The sequence below is a fragment of the Grampus griseus genome (assembly GCF_964374135.1).
Source record: "Grampus griseus genome assembly, chromosome: 10".
Taxonomy (NCBI): Eukaryota; Metazoa; Chordata; class Mammalia; order Artiodactyla; family Delphinidae; genus Grampus; species Grampus griseus.
This window is the reverse complement of record NC_139004.1, coordinates 50801847-50820027: the sequence shown is the minus strand read 5'-3', so window position 1 is coordinate 50820027 and position 18181 is coordinate 50801847. Positions and strand designations below refer to the sequence as shown.

The window sequence follows — 18181 nt, the reverse complement described above, 5'->3', positions numbered from 1 at the left end:
ATATAGGAATATTACATAAGTTAAAGTCTAAAAAAAAAACAAGAAACATGAGGATTAGGGCATAAAAGAAAACCTGGAAAGAAGCTAATGGAAAAATGCATGCCATAAGTAGCAAGCTACACCTGCCTCAGTGGGTAGGCTAAAATTCGATTTTAGCATTTTTTAAATATTCTAAGCATCTGCCTTTTGCCTTTATTTTATTTTTTACTATTAACTCACTACAGCAAGGCTTTCTCTTCTATTTCTACTCTCTGGTGTGATGCTTGAGGCCCTTTTGACTTCTTGGCATAAATCGTTCCATTTGTTTTCCTTTGCACATTTCTAGCTGTCATATTTGTTGTTTTCCAAGGAAGATATCTAAAAACATATCTGACACTCCTAATTAGGCTTTCTAGCTTTGCTGTTTCAAGGCCAAATAATTTCAGGGAGTCCATTTTTTTGTGGGTTTTTCTTCCATGGCAATTCAAAATGCAGATACAAGTGCATGTGAATAAGAGAAGTATTTTAATTTTATAGATGACTCAGAGGTGGTAAATATAGATTCATCTTATATAGATTTTTAGCTGTTGTACTTAGACACTAATTTGTACAGAAATTGTTACTGTCATATAATAAAGGAATTAATTGTGGACTGAGTAGAAAAACAGAAACTAAAATAATTGCCATATTTTATATATTGAAGTTACATACAACTCGTGCATGCAAGCACACGTGCATTTACTCAGCAAACATACTTGCCTTTAGGTCACTATGATGCTGATGGAAAATCATAATTTAGGAAGTTTTGTTAATTGCAAAAGGAATTAGAATCTTCTCTGGTAGTTCATTCTAAGGGCTATTTGGGAGTTTAGATGATATTGATATTTTTTCAATTAATTATTATGAAATATAAGGAAAATATAAAATATGCATGAAATGCATTTATTTAATTTATTTTTATAAAAAGAATAATCAGGTGATTCCCACACATTAAAACAAAGAACAGAAACCCAGAAATCCCCTATGTGCTCCTTCTGTTACTGACTTTTTAACTTTTCTCTTTAGTTTTGCTTTGTAGTTATGCATTCTCAAATAATTAGTTTACTTTTGCCTTTTTGAAATTTATGTAAATGGAATCACGCAGTATGTATTTTTTGGGTTGGCTTTGTTGCTACTCAAACTTACCTTACGTCTGTAAGATTCATTCACGAGTTGCACAATCACAGGGTTATTCATTTTCTGCTTTATACTATTCCATATGAGCAAATCACCATTTGATTATCCATTTTGCTGTTGATGAACATTTGAGTTATTCTAATTCAGGGCTTTTACAAAATTCTGCTATGAACATTTTTGTGTACATGTCTTCATTGCTTGCTATGTCCCAGAGGTGCCATCTGGTATAATTTTCCTTTTTCTTGAAGATCATATTTAGGAATTTCTTAATGAATCAAAAAGTGGCATACTCTATTTGACTTTGCTTCTTTGAAAATGTCTTTATTTCATTTTTTCTGGGAATAGAATTATGTCAGGAATTTTCCTTTAGAACTTTAATGACTTTTGTTGTTGTCTTTTGGCATTGTGTATTAGAAAGTTAACTACTTAACTGTCATTCCTTTGGTGGCAAAATAACTTCTTTCTTTGGCTTCCTTTAAGATTTTCTAGCTTTCTTTAATTTTCTTCCATTTATCTATAATGTTATTAATATATATTTTGTTTGGTTTTTCTTGCTTAGACTCCATTGTGCTTCTTGAATCTGAAGATTGACATGTTTCATAAGTTTTAAAAATTCTCCATTTAATTATCGACCTTGTCTCCTTTCTTTTCTGGCACTCCAATTAAATGCATATTAAACCTTCTTACTGTTTCTTCTCTTACTCTAGTTTGTAAGTTTCATAACTTTGTCTTTCCTTGTCTCCTTGCGGATAATTTTTAGGGCCTATTTGGAATTCACTGATTCTCTCTTCAGCTATGTCTAATCCGCTATTAACACTAGCCCTTGGGTTCTTACCTTATTATTGTCTTTCTGGTTTCGTAGCATCAAATTGAATCTTTTTCACATATAGAAGGTCTCTACGTTCTTGTCGACATTTTTAAGATCAGCTTTTATCTCCATGAACATTCTGAACATAGATTCACAGTCTGCCTCTGCTAACTCTAGTTTCTGGATTCCCACAAGTGCTATGCCTATTGTTTCTTAAGTCTGTGAGTCCTGGCTCTCATTGTCTAGAGAGGTACCTTACAATCTTTGAGGGTTTACTGAATATTTTATTTAAAAATTTACCTTCAGGAATAATTTGAAACTAGAAATGAAGCTCTCTTTCTTTACAGAGGATTTTATTTTCATTTTCTGGGCATCTAGGGGGGGATTAACAGTCCAGGACCAACGCTTAAAGATTCTCTGGATCTTCAGAGTATAATCTTGACCTCTCTTTCCAGTGGAGACCTTTGGGTCCTAAACAAGAGAAAAGATTGCTTTAGTGCTCTCGTTACATTGACCACCTTTGAACTCTGTTTCCTGAAGCCCATGAAATGCCTGCTAGGAGGAAAAGTGATGGTGATACTCCAGGTCCCCGCACGTGGAGGCCACAGTCCCGCTTCCCTCACATCTCCCCACTCTAGCTCTTGTCGCAGCTGCCCTTCTGAGTCTGAACATCCCCCTGGGGTGGAAGCATCTCTGGCTCACCTCTGAGCTCCACTCCTCTCCTGTACCTTCCAGAAGTTTACTTCTGCCTTGTATAGGTCTGCTCTGCTTTTTATTAGATGCAGTTTTTATGTTTTTTTCCAGCCTTTCTTGTTATTTTCCGTAGGAGCATTTCGAGTTCATCTAGTCTTTTATTACCAGAATTGAGATATGTCAGGCTTTGGCCTTTTAATAATCAGCTGCTGTTCAGTGCTGCCAGTGGGGATGAGCATTCGTTAATTTACTCACCCTTTCATTCCACTTGCAAATGTGTGCAGCCTCTTATGTGTTACTTGAGTAAGACACGCTCCCTATCATAAGTGAACTCAGGGGATAGTAAGAAACAAATTTTAAGCAAATGATTAAAATATAATACCCGTATTTATGTAATAGGGTAAAAAGCAGGTGTTTTGGAAATGTAGATCGAGTGAAAGAACAACGCTGCTGAAGAAGCTGGTCTAGAAAACTTAATTGAAACAGAGGTGACCTTTAACATATCAGTTATTGGTATTTTCTTTCCATTTTTAAAGCAATATAGGATCAAAATAGCATAGTGTCAGGCATAATGAGGAATATAAAAATTACTCGCACCCACCAGTCAAAGTTAAATCATTTAAAATTTTCTTGATAGATGAATATTAATATGTTACTGTATCTGTGTTGATATAGATTTGTGTATTTTGCTTCTATAACTAGCATCTCCTTTCTTTACCCATTCCTACCCCCCTCATTATCTAAAAAACAGAGGCACTTGGGCTTATAAAATCTTCATTTAAAATTATTCATTTGTTTAACTATGACCACCGCTATCTTACCAGATTTCATATTAGTTCTGAGAGATTTCAAATTATTCTTGCATTTTATAAATATATAATACTATTAGTATATAACTGTAATTTTGTTTGCTGTCTAATATTCTAATATATTTTGTTTGCTTCATATCAGTTGCAATTATAATGCACTGATAAAATTTCCAAAAATATGTTCAGTAATAATAGTAAATAGAAGGCATTTTTATCTTCTTTGTGATTTTATTAAAGTTGCCTTAAGATATACATTCTGTATAAATCCTCCTGAGAAATGATCTAGGAATGAGTATTGGATTTTACCATATCCCTTTTAAATATCTGATACGGTAGTTCTATCATTTTACTCCTGAACAAAGTTAGATGTGTGTTCATTGATTCTCTACATTACTGATTAACCTCATTTAGTTGCAGTAAATTGCTTTAATGTATTAATGGATTTGTATACGTAGATTGTGGCCTCTATATACATACAATTAATCTACTCTGTGTGTGTGTATGCATGCGAGTATGTGTGCATGTTATCTTGGTTGGATTATTTTGACTGTCAGCTTTCAACTGTCTTATTTGTTTTAGAATAATTATGAGAGCATAGAGATCATCAGCTTTTAGAAATGGTGAGAAAAGTCAATCATAAAACTCTTGTTCAGGGCTTCCCTGGTGGCGCAGTTGTTGAGAGTCCACCTGCCGATGCAGGGGACAGGGGTTTGTGCCCCGGTCCGGGAAGATCCCACATGCCGCGGAGCGGCTGGGCCCGTGAGCCATGGCCGCTGAGCCTGCGCGTCCGGAGCCTGTGCTCCGCAACGGGAGAGGCCACAACAGTGAGAGGCCTGCGTACCACACAAAAAAAACAAAAACCAAAAAACTCTTGTTCAGAAATTTGGAGGGAGATAATTATTTTCCCATTTTTATTCAGCTGATAAGAATTTCATGCTCTGCTTGATCAATTTCAAGAACATTTTCTCAAATATTTAATACATTTTATTGAGATTTTCAAGTATATTAGTAGAATCTATATCATTTCATCATTTTCATCTAATTTTTACCTTATATCCTTGCCTGAAGTCTTAATTTTTAAAATATTTTTTCTTAGTTTGCTTACCTTATCTTCTCTCCATAAGAATCACTTCTTGCATTTATTTTTTCAAGTCACATCTTTATTGTTTATTTAATTGTTATTCATTTACTCCTGCTTCTTTATGTTTTTGTTCTGTAAAAATGTTATTTTACATTTGAGGGCAGTTTTGGCTCCGCTCCTTAAATTTTGTTTTGGAGTATTCTCATTTAAATTATTTCCCAATTAATCTATAATCACAGTGTTGATTTACTCTTCGAGCCAATGGTGATTTATAAAAGTAATTTTAACTTTCCAAGTGCTTAAGATGTGTTATGAAATTCTGGTTTGTTTTATTGTAGTCAGATAATCAAAATGAAAGCAGAGATCAAGAGTGACGAATTTTTACCTTTTAAACTCAAAAGTTGAAAGGACATCTTATCATCCAGAATCCACTTTTAGTTTGCATTTTCTTTCCCAAGCAGATAAACAGTCCTCAAGTTTGAGGGGGAGGGGCGGGGAGAAGAGTGTTTGAAGAAGAACCAAGTATTAAACATGAATAAGCAAACCCAGGGGGTTCAAGAAAAAACAGAACTTCCCTGTAAATAGAATATGTGGGTTCTTTCCTTTCTTGGCCCAAGTTCTAGGTGAGGCTCAGAGATTTGGGAAGGCTCCCTTCTCCCCCACCTCTCATGTCAATCTGGAAAGCAGAAATTAAATAGAGATGGGAAGCGGGTATATCCAAGGCATGAGAGTGCCTGAGAATACCCCCAGTTCTCCTATAGACTTCACAGTGGCTGGTGGGAAGAGCAACCAAAAGTGACTGAAAATGAATGGGGGGCACAAGGGAGACTGGAAATAGGGTCAAGAAGCAAGGAGCATGACTCGTGATCTGACAACCACAGCCCAAGGCAGGTTTTTAGACGTAAGCAGGAAAGAGCATCTGGAAAGAGCTAGAGATGGTCAGGTGGTCAGCACAAGGACAGCGGTGACCACACTGCAGAAACGGATGTCCCCTCCTTATCTTCAGTCGGCAGATTTAGCAATTGAAAACATAAGCTGCACAGAGAAATTTGAATTTCAGATAAATGACATGTCATATTTTAGTATAAGTATATCCTAAATATTGCATGGCATAATACTTTTACTAAAAATTTTGGGTTTTAGGAATTTATATGAAATTTGTATATAATTCAAGTTTAATAGGTGGTTTTGTATTTTATCTGATAACCCTCCTTAGCGGCATTTGTGAATGTCCCAACGACGTTAAACAAAAAGTAAGAGGAGGAAAACTCTCAGAGGAAAAATCTCGATTGCCCATGTTTTATGTCTGCATGGTCTGAGAAATCACTCAGTTTGAGCTTTGAGTTTTTCTGGAAGTGACCCGATTAAATAGTTTGCATTGGAAATAAACATAGCTCAAAATCAGAAATGATTTCAGTGAAAGAAAAGTGAAGTATCATTTTTGCATATCCAAAGTGATATCATTTTGAAATTCATAACAATTTTATTTGTTTTTAAGTTCATGTGACAGGTAAAAGTTGGCACTTCACAGTATGATGTTTACATCTTTACCCAAAAGACGAACACAAGCTAAATTAGGATCTCGCAGTGTTCATTCCAAATTCCTTGTCTTCTCCACCTCTGGTCCAGTAAGCTGGGACCACGGGGATGTGGCAGGGGAACGGTGTGATGTGACCATCTCTGTGGGAGAGAAGGGAAGTAAGGAGTCCCTGGGAACCAGGCAGAGAGCCTAAATTGTGTACTATAAATGTTTTCCATCTCTTGCTGTGACATCTTACTAATGGATTGCTGAGTTTTAAACCTGGTCCAGAAACTGAAATGGAACAAGGTAGATGGATTGCATCTTGCCTGTTTCTAGCTCACAGCAGTTGTCAGAAAGAAGTTTATGGCTTCTGTTTCATAAGGCTACTCTCTCCCCAGTACATTTCATTATGCCCTTGTCACGGAGTAGCACATGTCACTATTATATGTCCTTTGGATCTTATCTTGGCATATTATTCCTCTGTTTTATTACCAGTTTTAGACAGCACCATAGTGCGGATTAAACCCTTGACACCCAGTCACAGAAATACCAATGCATTCATTTAGAGTATTGTCAGCGTCTTTGTGCCATTTCATTATCCAACTTGCCAGAGATGTAGTGAAATTCAATGAAATACATCGCTTTTTTCAGAACTACTGAGAACCAGGAATTTATATATAATAAGAAAAAGATTGTTTTCTACCAGTGAGGTAGGAACAGCAAGTGTTAGAAGGTTAGTCACTTTAACAGATTTTATTTTCCCATTATGAGAGTTATAGGATGCCTTCCACTTAAAGGGTTCAGTTGAAATCCAAGAGGAAAACCTCCAGGGAAGTGAAGTTCTTTATATGTCTCTTTAATTTAAAAAGATTGTGCTGTGGGATTGACTCACTCTTGATGGGTGGGGAGGTGAACTTCATGGAGCCAGCAATCTTCAGTGTACTGTAGAGTCTGATTTTGGCTGTAGAGTTTAACAATGAAGTGATGGGGACCCGCGGGGGTTAACGTTCCCCACATGGGGATGTCCCCCAAAGCCGCCATTGCTTTAGGCATCCTTGAGACAGGGCATCATTTACATTCAGGGCATTTATCGTAATTATTTAGGACCAAAAATGTCATTCATCGGTTCCAGGCTACATAAAATCATAGAGAAGATATGCTGTCCCTCATCACTGTACCAATTTCATAGATTTGGGGAGGCCGGGAGAAGAAAGATAGCTGTGGTTCATTTGCAGTTCCTGTGCCTCTGGGCACTGGACCTGTCAGCGCACAGGGCCTTCCTAGAGGTTCTGAGCAGAGGTCTGCTCGAGGGCTTGAGGATATGGGGTAAGCGTCGGAGTGAAGCCTTCACCCCAGTTACTGCCTGATTTCTGACCTGTTCTAAACAGTCCGAAATGGAGAATGTGTGATCTGGTCATTTAAGGATCCCATATGGCTACTATCATGTTATACTCCCAGAGTTGAATAGCCGTGACAGTGATCCCATGGCTTCTAAAGCTGAAAATATTTACTCTCTGGCTGTTTACAGAGCTCGTTTACAGACTCGCCCATCCCTGATTTAGAACCTCCAGAGGAGAGGACTTTGTCTTCCCCACGCTCTGGGACCACAGTTTGACTAGGAAATTCTGGGATTAAATACGATTTCTCAATGCATACCTCCCTCCACCTAGGGCCCTTGATGCCCAGCAAGACTTGTGTTCAGATTCTGCCTCTGCTTCTGCCCTGTGTGACTTTGACAAGTCGCATAATTTCTCTGAAATTCCATTATTTTATCTGTAAAATGGAGACACTTCCCATTTTGACGAAGTGCTAGAGAGTGAGAGAATGTCCAAAAGTGCACAGTATGCTGCCAGCCATGTGCTGGGCACCCTGTGCATGCCATTTCTTGTTTCCTTGTTCTCTCCAGATTGAGGGCACATGTGAATGCACAGATTCTTCTGTGTGGACAAATGTCCATGTGTACAGTGGGAAAATTCTTTGTCGTTTTAGCACATTTCTGTATTTTATGAGTCTTTGGGAAAAGAATGCTTTTGTTCACTACATCCCAGGTTCTATTCAGAGGTTTTTACCAAGTGCTTCCTAGTTCATTTCAAACTATTATTTAAGCCAGTTTTCTGTGGGATTGCCCATGGTTATGGTAATATCAACAATTTCCAACAACCCTTTCATGGGATTTTTACAAAAATCAGGGAACTGTGTTTCAGAAATGGCCCTCCTGGGTAGCATTTCCCTGTGCAAAATCAATCTCTTACCTGTGCTCCAGGCCTCAGAGGCCAGACCTCTCAAGGATGCTAAAACTCCCAGAAATGTAGGCCAGCAGCCTTGCTGCTGAAGGTGCCCCTGTGAACAGCATTGCAATAAGCTGGAGACATATATTGATTTTGTTAAATATTGTGCTCCTGCCGTAGAATCGCTGTCATAGCCCCCGTCCAAAGCAGCACACTTGCTCGGTGTCCATTTTGTCCAATTTGAAAGACCTCATTTCCATCTATGTCTGTCCACCTGTTTTGGAGAGAGGCAACTAAGCCATCTAGACTGAAGAAATATGTCTTGAGTTAATAAATGTTTTCTTCCAGACATTCACCTAAACATTGTGCCATGAATATCCATCCCCGGGAGGTGGGATGCAACGCAATGTCATTATCCTCAAATTACAGATGAATGATGAGTGAGGCATGGGGCAGCATGATGTAGTTGACAGTTCACAGTCAAGACTCAGTGCTCAGAAGCAGCAAGTGACACCTGGACGCTTTTGCTGTGCCTGTGGGACCGGGTGTGCTGAGACCTTGGCAAATATCTGTCCCCTTTCATTCTCCTTCTGGCGTACCTTTTGTGCACAGATGTCACTCCACATTTCATCGTGTTTCCACATCACCTTTTCTGTCGGAATGGACCCCGTGTCCTCCCCCCCTCCCCCTCGTCCCCACCTCCTTCATCCTCCTACCTTCCCTGCTGTCTTGCCTCCCCTTCCTCCTTTTCTCTTCTAATCCCACCATATCGTATTTTTGTAAGCTGCCTTAACTCCCTTTTGCAACAAGAAGGGTGACAATAGATATGTATCAGGTAGAATTGTAGAAACTCAGAGATGGGAGTAATGCAAGATCTCAGTTGAGTGAGTGAGGTTTACTCGTATCCATGTTGATATGATTAAGCTTCCAAAAACAAGTGAATCTTTGTCCCCCATCACAAACACCTAGCAAATTGAAAAGTGTAATAGATTAAGGTTGTGGGGGGTTTTTTTCACATCACATCCACACCAAACCCTTGGCCATATGTTTCATAGCTCGGAGCATTTTCCCCCGATGAAGACTCCAGCATTATTCATATCGAACCTGTATGCTCTTTATTTAGTTGCATGGACTAAAGTCATTCTTCACTTGTATTCACGCACAAATAAAACTTGGATGATTGGCAGTCACAGCACAAAAAGAAGGCAGATAATCAGGCTGGTTTATATGCTCTGGTGAAAACTCAACCCTCTAGAGTTTTCTAGATTCAATGTGAATGTAATGCCGAGCAAAACTTCTAGATCAGGATTTTCAACATAAGGTGAAGACCCATCAGAGCAGTGCTTTGCAGTCATGGCTGCACAATGGGGTCACCTGGGAAGCTTTTAAAATAAATAGCATTGCCCTTACCCCACATCAAAGATTATGATTTTTTGATCTGGAGTAAGGACCCTGCATTGCTATTTTTCAAAAAACTCTTCGGATAATTCTAATATTAACTTGGGTTAAGAACCACCATACTAATTGGTCTTAAGTTATATAGTCAACTATGAGTCACATCAGGGTTTTATTTTCCCTTTTAATGAACAGTGAGAATAAAATGGAATAGAAAATATCAGTATGCATTTCATGTAGAAGTGATGGATACTCTATCAAGAAACTTCTGTTTCAGTTTCATGTATTTTAGAGTGGATGCTGTCACTATTGAAAAATAATTTCTTACTGTGGGTTGTAGTCAGAGACTGAAAAACACTGTTTTAGATAATCTTTAACAGAGAAGGTATGTTGATAGTTGCCTGGGGAAGATCAGAAAATCTCCATCTGTCCTAGGAGAGAAGCCTGATAGAACTATTTTTAAATGCGTGTAGGGCACGCAGAAGTATTGCCAAGTGTTCTCTGTGCTATCAAATGTTTCTTGCCTATTTATAGAAGCCCTTACACATTCTTTGAGACACTGAGCCTGACTTTACCCTCTCCTGTAGGTACCATCACTGCTTAAAAGTATTAAGTTGCATTTCTTAAAACTGTCTTTTAGTTCAGCCTCCTCATTTCCAAATCCACTCATTCTAACCCATAGTTTGGGCGAATTTAAGGAAGATTTACATTTCAGAAGAAAATATGGGAGTGGTGTGTGCTAATGCCTCTAAGTTAGTGAAAGATGACCTTCCTTCTTGCTCCTTCTTGCTCTGTACTGTAACTGATTGTGTTTCCGTTCCCATTTCCACATTAAAGTTCTTAAGAATGGTGGCGTTCTCATTTACCACTACAGCCCCAGTGCCTAGCACAGCTTTTGGCGTATATTCAGGCTCTCAAAATGTTTCCTCAATAAATAAACAAAGACAACATCAGAAGCTATAATCTTTTCCTCTCACTGCTGTGGCCTCTCCCGTTGCGGAGCACAGGCTCCAGACGTGCAGGCTCAGCGGCCATGGCTCACGGGCCCAGCCGCTCTGCGGCATGTGGGATCTTCCCAGACCAGGGCACGAACCCGTGTTCCCTGCATCGGCAGGCGGACTCTCAACCACTGCGCCACCAGGGAAGCCCTATAATCATTTTTAAAATTCACTTTTGTATTCTAGATTGCAACCAAGCCTTCCTGCTATTCACAGTCTAAATTTAGTTTTGCACATTCGATCAACAAGTGTGAGCCTAGATGTGTTGTACCTCCATGGGGTTATATATCTAAGCTCCTGGCATCATAGTGCTTGTTATAAAAGTCCTCAATACCTAATTTTGGAATGACTTAATTAGTACAAAGATGATTAATATACCCACTTCCTAAGGCATCTAGGCAATTTCTTGCATGTAAATAATGGTGATATGGGACAGATTATGTGAAAAGCCATACGGGAAGAGTTTTTAGGAGATTTTGTTAAGCTGAAAAACATGATTGCGAGAAGTGAGGACTGGGAGTGTTCACTGACTCCTTGGAAAGAGCCTGCAGATCTGGTCTGGCCTGTGGAAATCAAAGATGGCTTAGCTCATTTTGACAATGAAAATATGTAACCTCATAATCCAGGATGTATTTTTGGTGATAAATTAAGTATCACCAGTCACAAGTACTTAGAAAAAATCTCAAAATGCTTTACAGAGAAGATATTACACTAGTAAGACTAGAAGTCGTATTTACAGGAACAAAGTAAGAATCTGAAACAGGGGCTTCCCTGGTGGCGCAGTGGTTGAGAGTCCGCCTGCTGATGCAGGGGACACGGTTTCGTGCCCCAGTCCGGGAGGATCCCACGTGCCGCGGAGCGGCTGGGCCCGTGAGCCATGGCCGCTGAGCCTGCGTGTCTGGAGCCTGTGCTCCGCAACAGGAGAGGCCACAATAGTCAGAGGCCCGCGTACCATCAAAAAAAAAAAAAAAAAAAAAAAGAATCTGAAACAGGATGTGGGTTGCTTTGACCTCTGTTGTGGTATATTCTCTGCTGCCATGTTCAAGAACTCTTCATGAGCTTTTACAGGTCCCTCTCCTCCACAAATATTTAAGCTCCAGTGCAGAGAGAGTAGAATATAATGGGTGAAGAGTTCACGCCCTGAATCCTAGCAGCCTCGGTTTGAAACCCAGCTCTGCCACTCAGTAGCTACATGATCTTACGTCATTAACTGAACCTCCCTGGGTTGCAGTTTCCACACATTGTGCAATGGCACTGAAAAATAATAGAACTACCTCATTGGGTTGTTATGAGATTTATGAATTCATCCACGCACAGTGCCTGACACACAGTAAGGACTCCATAAATGTTAGCTCTGGTCATGATTGTTACACGCTTGGTGAAAAGGAGTGTTGTGGCTTCTGCACTCATGTAGTGTGCTTGTCATTTGTCATTTCTCTTTACTGTATAATTCATTCTCCAGTTTTCCTCAGCTTTGCTCTGCAAGGGACCTGACTGCTAGGAACCACATTTCCTGGGCTCCCTTGCCCACTGGTTTCAGAAGAGATTGAGGCTGGGAGGCCAGTGGTCTCTCGGCTTGGGTAGCGTCACCAGCCAAGGCTGCCTCTTTTACGTTTCTCATCACTCTCTAAATAGAGCCTCCCCCTGGGCTCACAGGTCCTACTGGAAGACACTGTTCCAAGGCTTCCTCCCAGCCTTCTGCTTTAGGAGTGAGGCCAATACAGAAGAAAATGGAACAAGAGGAAAAAGACAGATTGTAGATTTAATCCTGGATCCAACTATGCCTGAAGGTTATATATGACTGGATTGTTAAATATATGCGCCTATAAAAATTCTCCTTTTTGCTTAAGTTACTTTGATTGCATTTCTTTCACTTGTGACTGTGTGTATCCTAACCCAATGTCTCCTAATTCCTGAGAACTGTTTGAGACGCTATCACAATATGGAGCAATTGGCATTCTCATTGAATACTTTTTTCTAGAATTCGGATAACTAGTATTTACTGTCCTGCTAGGATTAAGAATATAAAGATGAGCATGGTCCTTCTCTTTGATAGCACAGCAGTGACTAATTAAATGTTTTCAAAAATGTTAACTTTTACCATACTTATTCTAAAATGTTTTCTCTGGAGATCTGAACATCTTCTCTTAGTTGATGTCTATCTTAAAACTAAAGACAGCTCATCCATTTTAATACAAAGATAGAAACTAAAATGCAAAGCAGGGACTTTGGGAGGAAAGTTTTCATTTATTTTGATAAAGTAAATATCGAAATACTTTTAGTTGTTCTTTATGAAACCTTCCCAAGACAGGAGGATTTTTCAGTGCAGCGAGATCAACAGTGTCATGACTACAGGGTAATCACTCATTCTGTGATATGCTTTCTGGGCTCTTTGCTTCTCCATTTGTCTGTGATGATGCCATTTGTCTTCCTCTAATGGATGGGCTTCCTCTCCCTTTCAGTCACTAACAGAAGGCACTGAAACTTGCCCAAGACATGTCCAAAGTTCATCTGCTTTGGGAATTTTTGAATCTTTCATGGTTGATGAAAGTAAATTTATAATCATGATGCAAGTATAAGTGTGTGGTGTGTGTGTGCGTGTGTGTGTGTGTGCGCGCGCGCACGCGCGCGTGTGGTTTGTCCTTAAACTACAGTGGTCTTTTAATGTTATATGGTCAGGCTGTAGTTGCTATGGAAACAGTAACCAAATTTCCTGACCTTTGAGGGTAGGGAGATGCAGTAGTTACAGCTGTGATCAGAGTTGAGAGATTGATGATAGAATTATAGTAAAGATTAAAGAATAAGGGCTTTTTCTACCTTACTGATCAGGTCGGGGCAATCTCCTCTTCCCCTGTGTCTACCAATATTACCCATCAGAGCCAGGCTGAAGGCTTACTAGTATTCCTTTATTAGTTTAAAATCAGTTTACTTTTGGATACTGGATGAGCCAGATTTTGGAGTTCTTGACTATAGTTGGTGTATCATTTTTTACATATTATAGAATCATACTTTTTGGTATTGGAGCATATAATACCCAGATTAGTGTCCACGCAAGGCAGTATTGTTATTAAGACAACGAATGTGTGCTTTTGTTTGGAATGTGATACCTTGAGATTTTCTCCTTATTCTTTAAGTACATGATGATCACTCAAATGAGGCATGTAATACATTCTTTCTTCAGGAGGAATCATTTTCTAGGACTTCCGTGACTCGTGGGGAGTTTCTCTGTAGCTTCCTGTACAACACTGATGGTTCTGCATTGTTAAAGTTTGGAAGATGCACCAAATGAGAAGTTCTTGTATCTGTGTTTATTCTGTTCATACTAAACGTCAGGGGGATGTGAGAGAAGTACAGAATATGGGGGGTGGTGTCCTCACCCTAACTGCTTAGTGAGGGTCTTTGTGCCCAATGGTGTTAAGTTCTGTGGATGTGGACATGGACAGGAAATGATTCCTGCCCTCAAGAAGCTGCTTGGCCTCACGAGGAGAAAATATGTGGGGCTGCTCACTTAGTAGGGGCAGCACAGGAGCAAAGGCAACAAATGCAGTCAAATGTGAAAAAAAGAAGGTAGTCCAACGTGATGGGCAGATAAAGAAGCTGGAGGGGAAGCAGAACTTGAGATGGGACCCAAAGGAAAGGCAGACCTAGAGAAAGAGAGGCGACTATGTTCAGTGTTAGTAAACTTCACAACTTATAAATATGCTGCATTTATTCTTTCAAGTGTGTCAAATACATTAAAACAGAGACAAAGAGAAGCAAATTGTGTGAACAGAGATACAAATGGGGCATGATCTATTGATTAAGGGGCGTTGAGCAGTTTGGTTATGCTAGGGAAGCAGAATGTTCTAATGGGTATTCTCTAGGAGTGAAGATGCTCAGGGGATTGTGGGGCTGTGAAGGATGGGCTAGGATACCTGGGATTTCTTAGATCCCACATGACATTGAAGGAAATAGGGCTTAAACTCTAATAATTTGAGGTCAAAGTAAAGACTCTAGAATGATAATAAACAGGGCAAATTGTCACCCAGGGTAAATCATAGAGAGAAGTAACCAGTCAGTAAATGCAAATTGAATTTGGTTGCAAATAAAACCTGTGTGAGACCAACCCCCCCCCCCACAATTCTATGGAATTGTAGGTGCTGTTTAGTGGTGGTTAAAACGTGTTGACTCTTGTTTGACTCTTCCATAAGCTCTTTCCTCAGGTTTTTTTTTTTTAATCTCTGAGTTACTGTCGATTCTGGCCTTTTCAATATGGATATGAATTGAAAAAAGGATTTGGATTTAAAAGCCTAGTTTTTTGCCTGTGAAATTGTATAAAGTATGTACAATATGTTGGGTATTTTTTTTCTAATACAGAGCCTTGAGTGAGTTACAGACAATTTTTCTTTCATCTTGAGAAATTGGCCCATCTTGATGTCATATGTTATACAGATGATGATATGATCATTTCAAAGCTTCTTAATACTCATCAATACAACTGTGAAGATGGACTTAGCATTCTCAACTCTGAGGGGTTTTTGGTTTTTTTGAAAACACAACGGGTCATCTGTGTCTCAAAGTTAATACACACCTAATGTTCCTGACATAGGGCAGTCACAGAGCGAGACCAAATACTTTGTGCACAAAGTGGTAGAATATTATACAGATTTTGTTGGTGGGCATGTGTTTTTGAAATCAACTGCATTCTAAAATGGACAGTCTTACAGTTTGTCTTTCTTCCTTTTTTTTTTTTTTTCCCGAAAGGACCTACTTAAGAAATGCTACTCTGCCAAGGCATCTTACCTCTTCCAACAGGATAAATTCTATGATGTCAGCTATGATACAGGAGACAAGTCTATCCAATGTAGCAGAAGACCGGACGCATTCAAGTTCTGGATGACCTGGAAGGCCCTGGGCACATTAGGCCTTGAGGAAAAAGTTAACCGCGCTCTTGCTTTATCTAGGTACTTGCTCTGTGTGTATGTGTGTGTGTCCATGGGTGTCTAATAGAAAGATGTTCTTCCATATATGTATTCCTTCTTTCATCTAATAACCATCTTCTCAGTACCTAGTATGTGTTAGGAATTGCCAACAAAGCAGTTCTACCCTCTGCCCTCCAGTATCCCAACCTAGTGAGAGATACATCCAAGTGACAAAGCAGATAAAATACAGGTGCACCTAGTTTTTGGTAAAGGGAGGTACACGGTGCTCCAGAAGCACTTGGGAGGGTTCCCTAGTATGTTCTTGAGGGACGTTGTCAGAGGTTTCCTGGAGGAAGTGGCATTCAACTAAGACCCAATGAAGAAAGGGGAGAAGATTGATTCAGGAGGAGGGAGCACCAGACCCAAATCTCTGGGTGTGGGAGAGATCCTGGTGACTTCAAGGACCTGAAAAGATGGTCTGTGAGAATGTGGGGCTGGTGGAAAGACATACAGGTAAGGGTGATGTGGAAGCACCGTCATTGCTGCCTTCTTGTAACGTAAGGACAAAGCTTTTGAAACTACTTTCAATGACACTAGGAAAGCTCTTGAGATACAGGTGCTGGGTGCTTGCCACCAGAGCAGGACTCTGCTGGTAAGCTTGGACCAGTGTGTGTGGATGGCAGCCCATGGCCAAATGTAGTTTTGAATGTGATTTGTTGGGCCTGAGCTCCATTGGGTTAACCTGGATTGTGTTTTAAAATATCAAACATTTAAACATTCCAAATATTTTTTAATAGGGAGACCATCAAAAATCTAGATTTGTGGTTTTTCTCAAAAGATCAGAGTGTTCTCAGTCCCACCTGATGACAAGGCACTGAACATGGTGATGCCTGACTCTGGAGACCCACAGCGCCCCCCACACCCCCTGGTTTTTGTTGAGCCTGTTTTACTGTGGCACAGAATGCTAATAGCCGGGACTCAAAAGTTAGCTCCACCATTTACAAGCTTTGTGACTTGGACAAGTTGCAAAAACTTTCTTTACCTCCATTGCATCCCAGTAAGATGGAAGTAACAACAGCTTCGAACTCAAACAACTGTTAGTAGAATTAAATGAATTGATATTTGTAAAACACCCGGGATGGTGCCTGGCATATGCCACATGCTATATGAGTTTTATTAGTTATTATTTTCTTACTTGCTTGGCCACTAGAAGCATCAGAGTTTGTGATCTCTGGTTTGGATAATCTCTCCTTCTTTACTCCCTGTTCATATTTCAATTGCAGAAACCTGCAGTGTCTCCTTAAGAGACTTAAACAATTTCCTCTCTCTATAGGGAAGAGGTATGGGTGCCCTATGCGCCTCTCTGTGTGACAGTGATGCTCTGAGCATCACTGAGGACTGTCTAAAAACCCAGTATCTTAAAGCAGCAATCGTTTATTCTAAGAGGTCTGCAAGTTGGCTGGAGTGGCTTCATCTCATCCTGCGGTGGCTGTGGGGGTAGGAGGAGGGTCTGGGTCTCCTGCCTGCATGTCTTGCATCTTCCTTGGACCAACAGGCCTGCCAGAGCCTGGTTTTGTAATGGTGGTAACAGAAGCCCAAGAAGGCAAGCATACTTTAAGCTCCTGATTGCATCATGTCTATTAGCATTCCAGTGACCAAAGGAGATCAGATGGCCTAACTCAATGTCAGATGGCCAAACTCAATGTCAAGAGGCAGAAAGAACTGCAAGGTTACATGGCGAAGGGCTTAGATATAAGGACAGGGAAAAAGACGGCTTTGGCACTTTCAGAGGACTATTAGAAGTCACCAGTTCTGCTGATTTTGGTTTAAAAAGTAGTTTGAAAAATCTGTAAATACTGTGTCTGTTGGTAAGCAACATAAACCTTCATTCAAGACATTATAAACAAAGAAAGGTAATTTATTTGCTCATGTTACTGATAAGCCAGCGTAGTGATGACTATGGAATGGCTTATTCTAGGGGCTTAAACAAGATCACCAGGCCTTAATCTCTGTTCATCAATCAGGTCTGCTCTCCTCCATGTTCAGTTTATTCCTCTGTAGGAAGGTAGCTGCCAGGAGGGTCAGATCTATAGCCTCCCAGGTTCAACTTCAAGGTCAAAAGGAAAGAGTGCTCCTTTCTCAACAATCCCAAGGAAAGTTTTAATTCCTTCTGAATGAGGCAAATGTCCATATCTGAATCAATCACTGTTGCCAGGGAAATGTGATATTGAGTCACATGCTCTCCCTTGGCACTGGGAAGACTGTCGACTCCTCCTACGTATATAGAATATACTGACACTGAGTGAGGAGTGTATCTCTGTTAGAAGCAGGGATAAAGTGCCTTCGTCAGAAGTGGGGAGATAGCTACACAGTGGTGAAAACATGAAACTGTCTACCACAAATATCCATAGTTGCCCATTAAACTAAAAGTTCAGGAAGCTCTGTTCCCTTGTTTGTATTTTTCTCATACTATTTAAGTATGCTAGACTCTGCATTATTTTATCAAAGCTGCTAAGTAATTCGATGACAGGTGTCTTGAAACAAGGCTAGATGTAAATATTTGATGACCATATTTATTACAAAGTTAACAT

At 39.9% G+C, this 18181-nt stretch overlaps 1 protein-coding gene across 4 annotated transcripts in view; it reads left to right on the top strand.

The window, feature by feature from the left end:
* The window catches only part of GADL1 (glutamate decarboxylase like 1), a 188894-nt gene that overhangs the window by 77975 nt on the left and 92738 nt on the right, over positions 1–18181 (top strand). For all 4 annotated transcript variants that reach the window (XM_082664715.1, XM_082664716.1, XM_082664717.1 and 1 more), the window contains exon 12: positions 15433–15632. In XM_082664715.1, coding sequence (XP_082520841.1) covers positions 15433–15632 — 200 coding nt within the window. The remainder of the gene's footprint in view (positions 1–15432; positions 15633–18181) is intronic.